Source organism: Solea solea, chromosome 19, assembly GCF_958295425.1.
Source record: "Solea solea chromosome 19, fSolSol10.1, whole genome shotgun sequence".
Taxonomy (NCBI): domain Eukaryota; kingdom Metazoa; phylum Chordata; class Actinopteri; order Pleuronectiformes; family Soleidae; genus Solea; species Solea solea.
Genome location: NC_081152.1, coordinates 13,969,223 through 13,981,252, shown reverse-complemented (window position 1 = coordinate 13,981,252; position 12,030 = coordinate 13,969,223). Strand labels below are relative to the sequence as shown.

The 12,030-nt window shown below is 41.1% G+C and overlaps 1 protein-coding gene across 2 annotated transcripts in view; it reads left to right on the top strand.

Moving 5' to 3' along the window:
• LOC131445881 (NAD(P) transhydrogenase, mitochondrial-like) overlaps positions 1 to 11,405 on the top strand; it is a 32,502-nt gene extending 21,097 nt beyond the window's left edge. For both annotated transcript variants that reach the window (XM_058616605.1, XM_058616607.1), the window contains exons 15-22: positions 383 to 616; positions 872 to 1,032; positions 2,531 to 2,710; positions 3,005 to 3,164; positions 6,215 to 6,296; positions 7,543 to 7,661; positions 8,018 to 8,133; positions 9,017 to 11,405. In XM_058616605.1, coding sequence (XP_058472588.1) covers positions 383 to 616; positions 872 to 1,032; positions 2,531 to 2,710; positions 3,005 to 3,164; positions 6,215 to 6,296; positions 7,543 to 7,661; positions 8,018 to 8,133; positions 9,017 to 9,166 — 1,202 coding nt within the window. In that variant the 3' untranslated portion in view covers positions 9,167 to 11,405. The remainder of the gene's footprint in view (positions 1 to 382; positions 617 to 871; positions 1,033 to 2,530; positions 2,711 to 3,004; positions 3,165 to 6,214; positions 6,297 to 7,542; positions 7,662 to 8,017; positions 8,134 to 9,016) is intronic.
• The last annotated feature ends 625 nt before the right edge of the window (positions 11,406 to 12,030 follow it).

The following is a 12,030-nucleotide window of genomic DNA, read 5'->3' as shown; positions in this document are numbered from 1 at the left end:
GCATCATCTGTTACTCACGTTCTCTCACTCGTTAAACTAATTTAAATTCTAATTGTTCCAGTAACAAGGCTCAACTCTAGACTAAACTATCCATACAGACACTAATGCCCTTTTTAAATGCAGCAGTGTTGCACGGTTTTTCCTGCAGGATACACACTCACTCGCACACTCGCATAGTGTAGACTCACTCACAAACATGGAATTTCCCTAATCAGGCCTTAGTTGCAGCAGCAACACCTGGTACCTTAGATGGACCCACTTCCCAGCAGCCCTGACTGTGTATGTGTATGTGTATGTGTGTGTGTGTGTGTGTGTGTTTGCATGTTATTTGTGTGTTACTCAGTCACTGCAGCTGAAATGTATTTATGTGTTATCTGTCTAGGCCTGGCCATTGCTAAGAGGATCCAGATCACTGACTTGCCCCAGCTGGTGGCTGCCTTCCACAGTTTGGTTGGTCTGGCCGCCGTGCTCACCTGTGTGGCGGAATACATGATTGAGTACCCCCACTTCGCCACCGACCCCGCAGCCAACCTCACCAAGATAGTCGCGTATCTCGGCACCTACATCGGTGGAATCACTTTCAGCGGCTCTTTGGTAGCATACGGCAAACTGCAAGGTGAGACGCCCAGTCACATGTGAGGGGATGCTTGGTGTCTTGTATTGCTATGTTTTGATTATTCTGTATCATGTTTTTATGTTTAGCTTAAACCTTTATTTAGCGATGAGAGAGAGAATTAGCCAATCAGGTTCATGTGCTGGCACCAGTCCTGGCAGTCCTCAAGTGGTGTCAAAAATAGGTTTAAGTGTGTGCTAACCTTTACCGTCATCCTCTCTCTCTCTCTCTCTCTCTCGCTGCCCTCTCTTCATGCAGGTGTGCTGAGCAGTTCTCCCCTGATGCTGCCCGGTCGTCACGCTCTGAATGCCACTCTTATGGCAGGTTGTGTTGGTGGGATGGTTCCCTACTTGCTGGATCCCAGCTACACCACAGGCCTCACCTGCCTTGGATCCGTCTCCGCTCTCTCGGCTGTCATGGTACGCTCATGTGTTTTTGTGCATTTTTTGAGGCCTGTTTTTGCTCTCATAGCGAGAGACCATTGAAGAGAGAACTCATTTTGGAGTTCTTACATGCTGACAGACAGAACATGTAAGAATGTTATTAAAAGACTTCAGTAAACGTCAGGAAGGGAAAAGGCATAAAAGAGTCAGAAAAATGTAATGCTGGAGACAGACTTGGATGTACTTTGTGAGAAAGGAGACAACAGAAGGGATTTACGGAAAAGAGTCAAGAAAGAGGCTTCTTGCGCTGGAAACAGTAGCTGCCCAGAAATCCATTCGATGTTAAGCAGAGCTGTTAATAGTCTGGCTGGCATAGTAACAAGCAGGTTTCACTTTGTAATTCTGCCAGGTCCCTGCTTGTTTTCAACCCGGTATGCTGGACTCCACCAATGCTAAGTCATGCGCAACTGTAGAAAATATGAATTTAGAGATATTTCCAACCCTGCAAGTTGTACACAATTTTGATCTCTCCAGCTTGATGCATCGTTAAAATATCAATGTGTACATAAAACCTTAAGTCTAAATATCCAACACAGAAGCAAATATTTGCTTTGCATTGTGTATATTTATATATGTATCCAGTTTGAAGTAATTACAATGTTGTTAAGCGGAGATTGGCCTGTAGCCATACCCTCTTTCTTCATGAGAAGAAGACGGTGATGTTATGTAATTTTGCACTGACAATGGAGGTCAAGAACAAACTTAAGTGTTCCTTGAGCAGACAGTTACGACACCAAAACATCTGAAATGTGGTGTGTGTATTTCTGGTTCTATACCATTTGGCAGAGTAATGAACAAATCTGCCTACTCACACTATTGCGTTGAAGTTACAACATTGACCAGGTGTGAGTGCGTGTTTATGCCACGTCCGTGTGTTAAATTGAAGATCTGTATTTGCGGTTTCCTGTAGAATGATGTTACAAATCTCAGGTTACAAATATCGTGAGAATATCACAGTCATGTGAGATTTGCGCAGACGATACAGGAAATGGCATATATTAAAACAACTGTTCGAAGGCTTTTATAAATTGATATTAGATCTTTTTAATGAAGATCAATATGAATGGGAACATACGTACCAGCCCTTCACCCAGTCAAAGTAATGAGTCGGATCTCCATTCAAACTTAAGTGCAATGTATTGTGTCAATAGTGTACTTGTGCATGTTCCTGCACTTGCACAACTATCCTCAAGAGATTTGACCCTTGCTTCACAAAAACTGTTTGTATGATAGAAGGACATAAGACAGTTTGATTTTATTGTACAAACATTTTTCTAAAACTGGAAAGCTGTTTTGTCCCCATTGAAGGGGAAAAAAAATTCATATTTTATCATACTTTTCTTCTTTCCTCCTTGACATAGCACTTCTTTTCCTCAAAACTGTCCTTTACTTCAGCCCTAATCACTGTATTGAATGGTTAATCTGAGCACACCAGTGGGTGAAATTCTTCCTGTCATATCTTTTTCTCCTTCAGGGTGTAACCTTGACAGCAGCTATCGGAGGTGCTGACATGCCAGTGGTAATCACTGTACTGAACAGTTACTCAGGCTGGGCCCTGTGTGCCGAGGGCTTCTTGCTCAATAACAACCTGCTGACCATCGTCGGAGCTCTCATCGGGTCTTCGGGAGCCATTCTGTCATACATCATGTGTGTGGTGAGTGGAGCACAGTCTCTCTTTAAGGAAGGAAATACACTGAAATGCTCCTGCGAGTCTTTTTAAGTTCAATGTTTCATTTGGTTGTTCCTCTTCTGCCCACCAGGAGGGACTCTTAGTTAAATTTCTTAGCAAGATTGTATAATCCCTGAATTTGAGTATTATCTCGATTCACATATGTGCATTTTCCAGAGTAAATGTCCCCTTCAAATATCCTCTGTTTTTGCCAGAATTTGTTGTAAACAAACAGCAAAAGGAGTGAGGAAACACAAATGATGTTTGCTTTCCTTTCAGGCCATGAATCGTTCTCTGGCTAATGTGATCCTGGGAGGCTATGGTACGTCCTCCACCGGCGGAGGAAAACCCATGGAGATCACAGGCACACACACCGAGGTTAACGTGGATCAGACTGTCGAGATGATTAAAGAGGCCCAGAGCATAATCATCACTCCAGGTAAAGTGCACACGTACACGCGCACGCACACACACACACACATTTCAGAGGTCTTGTATGTGAGTGGAAAAACATGGTACTTTGTCTTTGCCAGTCACTTTTTTCTCCAGCATTAGCGAAGTGTGTGTTCTGTTTATGTAACCTTTACTTGACCCATGTTACATCACCATTTTGCTAGGCTAATTGACAAGTCATGGCAGAGTGGCTACACACACACACACACACCTACATATGCACATACACATTGAGGTTTCTGTGTGGTCGTCATTTTGTGGTAAATAGACATTCTACAGTGCAGCGTATATAGGCAAGGTCAAGGGAAATGGGGATGAGGTTATGTTGGAGTTTTGTTGACAATTCAAATATTAACTTCAAAACTGGCTTGTATTTCCTTTTTGGGGGTTAGTGTGTGGGCTCCAACCTTTGTTCCAGTGACACGGGTTGTCTTCTTTTTCACATATGTTCAGTATTTGACTCTAAATATGGGACTGAACCTCCCACTTGGACCAAAACGACAGTCCTTAGAGCTGCTGTCCTTAAACCATCATTGTGTGGCCCAGTGACATTTCATTCCTCTCACCAGACTGTTGTAAACCAGTCACAGTTCCACAGAGTTGTTTTACTCACGTGGGTACATATAAACACAGACTAAAGGCATCCAGCCTGCAAATTGGTGATTCCAGTCACAGCGCTGAGAGCCTGTATTCAAAAAAGAAACTCTGCTGCAATTTACAAAAATTGCTAAATTGAAGTGGTCTCATGGTTAAGAGGACAATGCAAGTTGAAAACAGAAGTGAAAAGAGCAACATCCCATGTAGATTAAACTATCTTTTGTTTTTCACGTTTTGAGACAAAGAAGAGCAGATCTGACAGCTCAAACCAAAAACAGGCCAAAGAAATTTGGAGTTGGAAAGTGTGGGAGACATGAAGGAGCGGAAATGAAAAATTATGTTTGATCCTTTTCTTAAAATGGTTTAAAAAAAAAAAAAAAACAGTACCACTCCAAGATGAAATGTTGGACATTTCTATTGCTAACATGAGGTCCAGAGTAAAAATACATTTTCTTGTTTGAGCAGTCAGCACGACGTCACAAAGCCTTGGAACCAGGAGAAGAAAGTGTCTTCTTTGCCACAAAGCTTGTTTGAAATTCAAGTGCAAAGTTTGTTTGGTTTACAGACAAATATGAGGGCACTTGCTTAAGCATTAAAATCAATACATCACGTGAGTGTAAAGACAGAGGTTCCACTAAATGTCCCATCTATAAACCTCATTCTATATCCAGACTTGTACGGTTTCTCAGTCCCCTTGTTTCCATTTTGACCATTCTCTCTAATTGGAGCCGTCACACTCACTTTGCATGATTGACATCTGTGGAAACGGTTAAGACTCTGTCTGATAAACATAAGTGTTTTCCTGGCTTCGTCTGGTCCATCTCTCCGTGGTCTGGGTCCACTTGTTTTTCTTACAGGAGAAACTCCAGAGAGAATATTGGAAGCACAAGAAATGAAACAATTGTGATGGAGGGGGGGAACGTTAAAATTATTAAATTGTTATGCTGCAGACAGTTGAACCGTGTTTCTTGAGGGTTCTTTTTTCCACTACGCCGTGTTTGTCATTGTGATTGGTGTGTTGTAACGAGACGGTTTCTGACTGGTTGTTGTGACAAGGCTCGTAAACACCAGTGGACTGTTTGACGCTTGTTTGTGTGTGACAGTGCGATAAAGATCAAGTACCACGCACGGCACCATATTTTAACATGAGAGAAATCCAAGAGGAGACAGAAACACAGTATCCTGCACCACCTATCTGCTACTCAAATGCAAGTTGATTATATCAACTGTGAAAAATGTCTAAGTTTCCTATAAGACTTAAACAAACAGTTTAGAGCAGGGCTGCAACGATTATTCAATTAATCGATTATTAATAGATTCCTAAATGAATTGTCAACCACTTTGAGAATCAATTATTCGTTGTTGTTGTTTTTTTAATAATCAAAACAAGCTTTCCTGATTTTTCAGCTTTTTGAATGTGAATATTTTCTGGTTTCTTTGCTCCATAAATCAAAGAATTCATTATAACTGAAAAATGTTGGTTTGTGGTCAAAACAAGACATTTGAGAACATCATTTACATGTTTGGGAAACATTTTTCAAAGTTTTCTGACATTTTATGGACCAAACAAACCCTCGATTAATAAAGAAAATTATCGACATTAATCGATTATAATAATCATTATTTGCAGCTCCAGTTCAGGACTGTTCATCCTTATGTCTGACTTCACGCTCCAGCGAATCCAAATGAACCAAACACTTGCAGAGTAAACCAGCATTGAGGAAACCTGCACATCTCACAAAGCTCGGTCACATGTTCAATATTAACTATGTGTTATTCCTGTTCAGACACAAATACTATTGTACTATTGTGTACTATTTTTGCTCCCCTCTCACTCAATAACCACACTTTACCAGCTTTTACTGGTTGTGCTGGGTTTCTTTTTTTCCTCCAGAGAGCATCAATGGATGTGAATCTGTCTTTACTTGAAAGAACCTAAAACTTTACTGTCCAGTTAAAAAGTTAACTCTTCACATGACATCATCTGTCAATCCCACTGCTGTCTGCCACAGATAGAATTGTTTAAATACAGGTTATACACACACACACACACACGACTGTTAAGTGCTCCTTCGAGAAGTTAACATGTACCATGTAGTTAAAAGGGGCTTGTAATTAAGCCTGTTTCCTGCGGATGTGTTGTCCCGGTTCTGTCCATATCTCACTTAGATTGGTCTTTTTGTCGTCGGTCACTTTAATACATGTCAGATTGTAGGCTGAATGTGTAGAGAATCATTGCATTGTGATTATTGTACATGACAGCAGAGCGTGTCATCCATCCATGTGCCTTGTTTGGGGGAAAAAAAACAACTACTTTTTGTCGTAGTGATGACACTTAAATGAGTCAGGAACACCTGGAAAGAGTTTTTTTTTTTTATTTAAAGCAAACTACTCAAAATGTGTGTAGTCTAAACTAGACTCATTCTCAACTGTTTTTAGGTTATGGACTCTGTGCTGCAAAGGCCCAATATCCTATCGCTGAGTTGGTGAAGATGCTCCAAGAAGCTGGCAAGCAAGTCAGGTATGTTTAAATTTTATTGAATTATTTATCAAGGAAACTAGAATAACAATTGTCATTATCATAAATACCTATAGACATATGGATGAATAAGCATAAATACATGCAGAATGGATTAATTAAGATTAGGGTGTAAAACCTGATGCAAAACATCCATGGTCACTACCATGAAGGCTAGAAAATAAAAGTTGTAAGCGTTGGCTCGGGTGATGAGAGGATGGGACTGAGCAGATGGAGACCTGTGTGCAAAGAAAGCATGAGAAAAGAGGAAATGCAAAAGAGAGGAAAGGTACAGCGGAAGCTTGTTTAATTGTCTTGCCACAGTCGTTTGATCCTGTCTGTTGCAGCTGCTGCTACTTAGAGCATTTGTACTTGATTAAAAGAAAGTGGGTGGTCAGAGAAAAAGAGGGAAAAACCCTCCTCCATTCTGATTCTTTTTTCCTTTTTTTTTTTTCCCCTTGCTCTTTCTCAGTGCTGTGTTTTATCTCAGCCTAATACCGTTCTGTGTTGCTCTTCATATCTAGAAACTCCCTCTACACCCGTTCTCCTTCTTGTTCCATTAACTTCCTTTTCCTTTGACACTAAAAATATATCAGTGCTGTGAAGTATAGAACCACCAGCACACTTCCTGCCTCTCTCTCTCTCTCTCTCTCTTCCCACTGTCCTCATGTGCTTCCAGACCTTATGGAACAATGTGAAGTGCAGTACAAATTGACTTTTTCAATTTGCAGCCACAGTTGCTAATACATCCCAGAACCAGGAGACCATCTGTGTCTGCCTCGACTCACCAAACAAACAGAAAATGCGTTTCCAAATGGTGGCGGGTCACGTGACGGAGTGGCTAGAAGAGTCAGGAATGAGCCAGCCACCAGAATTCAGTGGCTGGTGTTTACTTCTTTGCTGATTGCAGGGCATGGCTAATTGAGTTTGAGAGCTATGCATACCCAATTACACACATGCACACATATTTAGCAACTATTAGAGTGTAGTGGGAAGTGTGTGTGACCAGACTGTTATCACAAACATCCCTCAGCTCCAATTGTCCAAAATCTCCATCTCGCCGTTTCCTCCTCTCTGTGACATAATTGATTTTGATCGCTCTCTAACCACCTCTGACATCACTTCTCTCCCTTTTTCGTGTCTGTCTCTCTGGTTCAGGGACTTTAGGTTAATGCTTTTTTAGAACCAGGTCTTTGGAGGAAAGACTGTGTCTGTGTAGTCATTTAAAATGAGCCACGTGTTCCCTCAGGTTTGGTATTCACCCCGTGGCAGGACGTATGCCCGGTCAGCTCAACGTGCTTCTGGCTGAAGCTGGTGTCCCGTATGATATGGTCCTTGAAATGGAGGAGATTAATGAGGACTTCGCTGGTAAGATCAGTCTCTCTCTCCTCTCCTCTTTTTTTTTTCCATGCATGCAGTCTTTATGCTAAGTGAAACTAGCTTTGGATTAGTCTTCAATCTTTACCAGATGTCAAAAACAGGTTGCTCATCCAGTGTAGCTGAAAGAGCTCAAATGATTGTCGACAGTGATTTTTTTTTTTTAGGGCATGACACGTTTGATATAATAAGCTGTGACAGTGTCTGAAAAAAAAGAAAAACATGACACAAAGTAATTAGGTTTGTAGCACACAAAGTGTTTTTTTTTGATTCCCATACTTTACAACTGCAGCACAGCAACAAAAGACACAAAGTTTTAAAGTCATTTGTTGTGTGTGTTCATTCAGAGACTGACCTTGTTCTGGTGATCGGTGCCAATGACACAGTCAACTCAGCCTCCCAGGAAGATCCCAACTCTATCATCGCTGGTATGCCAGTGCTGGAAGTCTGGAAGTCTAAGCAGGTGAGACATCTGGGACAGGCATGTGTGATAATGAGGTTGTCCTGAAGCCCCCCAAAAAAAGATAAAGAGGGATAGGAGGTTTTACGATGACTGGACTACTTTTTATTGCCTCGAATGAGCGTTGCAGTCCACACCCGTCGAGGGGGCCCCCATTTGAATATGCACACAAACTCGGAGACATACATGCTCGCATACACTCGGAACACGCAGGCCCAGATTCTTAGAGCTCCAGGTGCAGATCCATCCTGATCCCATTAGTGGTGCCTGTGTCGCTGTGGAATGACGACATTCGGAGCATCGCACTGGCAGCGCTCCGAGATCTGGGATTTATACAGCACTCCCACTAGTTTCCACTCACACTTCTCTGGGGGGAGAGATCACAAAACTACACTGCATTCTAACCACACACACACACGCACACAGTCAGAGTTACTGTACGCCTACAGAGATGCACATTAAGGTGCACAGATAACAGACACTTAACTTGGGTTTACAAGAAATCACACAAATGCTTTTAAATCGTCATGAGTGCTCGGTGATGCATGCGTGAGTCATGTGAGAACACACACCAGTGTAAACAACTTACTTTTATACCACTTCAAGTAGTAGAACATTATATTGGAGTGAATTTCTTTTGAATAATTGGATGCACGGAAATTGACGATAAGGAGAGAAAATGAAGCAACTTGAGATTTTAGGACCAAGACGGATTAGTTTGTTTGTCAAAGTGTTTTTTTTTTTTTCCACTTTTCAAACATCCCAGCTGTTGGGGAAAATAAATTAGATGACTTTAGTTCTACATTTAAGGTCAAAAGTAAAAGGTTGTTCAAAGTTGCATGTGGAATGATGGATTAGTTTCATGTAAGTGTGTGTTTACTTTTAGGTGATCGTGATGAAGCGCTCGCTGGGCGTGGGATACGCAGCCGTCGACAACCCCATCTTCTACAAGCCCAACACGGCGATGTTGCTCGGCGACGCCAAGAAGACGTGTGATGCCCTGCAAGCCAAGGTCCGCGAGTCCCAGAGCCAATAAGGCAACTGGGCTCCAAACAGACACCACCCACCCACAAAAGGCACACACTTATGGAGTGAAGAAGACATAAGACAAATGAGACAAACATTATTCAGCATTAACATCATCTTTGTCTGCGAATAAGAAAAAAAAACGGCAAACCCTTCCTATTATCTGTAAATAAAAGAAACTGAAAAGTTTACCGTGAAAACTACACACGTGCTGCAGAAGCCGAGCGACGCAGACGCTGTAGGTTTTTGTTTAGTGGTCCCACTGTATTTAAGCACCGAAATACATTTTGCTCTTGATGCTTTCTTTTATTTCTTGATATTAGAGGAAGGGTACAACAACAACAACAACAACAACAAACGTGCATGTGCTCCATGTAATCTCATGAAAAAGTGTCAGAAATGTAGATGCATTAAGATGTTAGATATGTAAAGTTCGTTATTAAGATATTTTTTAGGTATTTGTCGAAGGAGAACTTTTTGATAATTAGATTTAATTGAGTGAAAATCAAAAGCGGATACTGAATCACCAGAGAAAGAAGTAGAAGAGACTTCAGCACTAACATTAAATTACCCACATTTTAAAGTGCCGTCTTCACCCTTTTCCTCCGAGTTTTCATTGTGGTAAGGTAATTTATGTTCCCTGTTGATAGATTAATTGGCTCAAATGTTTATATCCGACGCTGCGTGTTTTCCGCTCCGTTCCTTCTTTCTCTACACAGGTAAAAGAAAAAAAAAAGCAGAATAGTGCAACATTTTGTAAAGTTCTTTCAGTTGGAGTTTTATACTGTATTGGGAGATTTTTGTATTCAGACGATCATCATAACGACAATTGTGTCATGACATTTTAAGAGTGAGATTACACTGTTTTGTGCATCTTCTTTTCTTTTTTTTCTTTTCACGTGTGTGCCGTGAAGTGGCTTCCACTCATTTACTGAAGCAACCACATGGACCAAGAAGGTACAAAATCCTTTCAAACCTCGTCTTTCCAGCATTTAATGCAATAAACCCCAGCTGTCCTGCAATAACTATTCCTTACAAACACACACACACTCATGTCGCTCTGATAGCTGAATGGATTTTATGTTTTCGATCCATGTGATTTTTAGATATGACAGTACATGTGATGCCTTTGCGTTTTTTGTGCCACTCCGATATCTACATGTGTCCTTGTTATTGCTCTCGATGGAAAATGAAGGGTAATTGTTTGTAAAGGGCCGGATGTTAACATGACATTTTGTGTGAAGTCTAAAACGACGACGCGTCTCTGCGTTTATATTGTGTTGCAACATTTCACAGTACATTAAATTTAAATTGTAGACTTGTGCCAAACCTTACCCAAACCTTTACAATCAGTCTGAATACATTATTTGGCACCATTATATAAAGGTTTGGACTTGAATAGTTCAAGAAGGAGCCCTGATGAACTGGAAGTAGCCACCACTCTTCTTATGTCCTTACACAACTCATCCAAATCATCAAAAACGTTGCCTTTGAGTTTTCATTTCAAGGAAATCATAATGACGTCACATTGAATTAGAAGGGATTTATACCGGTTCCAGGTTTTAGGAAGAATAACCCATGAGTTGCCACGTCAGCAGCTTTTGTCACTTTGAGCTCATGCATACAAGTACTGTAAGAAGTTAGTTATCTTGGGACCTGATACATTGACCATGACAACGATCCTACCTCGCCACAAAACGACCAATAGCTTCCCCCCCCCGTACAATCAGACCAATCGACCTTTTACTGAATTTGCCACAGGACACCGTGCGTAATGGACCAGTCATCTTCTAGCCACACTCAATTCCCTGAACCTGACCAACTGTCTTCAGTTTTCATTGTTGTCATTTTTTAACCATCAGACCTCAGTTTGCCGTTTTCTTGCTTGCGAGTTTTACTGCACGCGGTGCTTGAGATGTCATGATGCTCACGTGAGGTTATTATTCCAACATGTCAATAAACACAAGCAACTGTTATACACCCGCTTCATGTTTGTAGTTTGTCGCCATTTATGAGGGATTGATCGAATTAAAGACAGGTGGAATATTGTGATAATTGATCCAAGACGTTCTTAAGAGTATTTTTGTAAGCAGGCATCAAATGTGTGCAGAGCAGCAGAGGGATTTGAAGTTGTTTCAGTGCACCACGTTAAAGAGATGAATTAACTGAAATGTACTGTGAATGTTTTCCCCCGTCTCTTTTGTTTGTCATGGAACATTTTCATCCCTAATAAACCTGTATTTACACTAGATGTTGCCTGAAGGTGTCGTTTCTTCATTGGCACACTCTGAAAGATGCAGCTGGGTTCCCTAATAGTAAACAAGTTGATCTGCTCGGTTTCCCCTGTGGTTTACCACAGCGTCAACGGTAATGTTACCTGCCCAGGGATGAAAACTCAAATATTTGCTGCAATTACCTGGATGACGGATCATGAGGGAAAGGAGTTGTATCCACACTGACTCTCACACACTCGCACACAGAGTTCATGTGAGCAGCGCTGCTTTAAAGGGGTCAGAGCAAATCATGTACAGCTACGTCTTGTGCGAAGTAATTTTAGCACTTTGCAGCTTTGTCGTCCAAAAAAATAAATACATGTTTACACTCGCACAAAAGTTTTTATAAACTACACTGTGGCTGTTTCCAAATTATAATCACACTAAAATGGTGATTACATGCAAAAGAAGAATTTTTTTATTAGTTTGTTTGGGCTTTTACCACAACTTTTAAAACGTGCTGTTTTACTAATTTTTGGGTGCTCGTATGTTTGTGTCGATTTTATGTACGTACAGGCTTTAGACCGCACAACACTTGTACGTGTTTTACATGTGCTTTATAAATAAAGTTGGATTGGATTGGGCTGCTGAGAGATGTGGC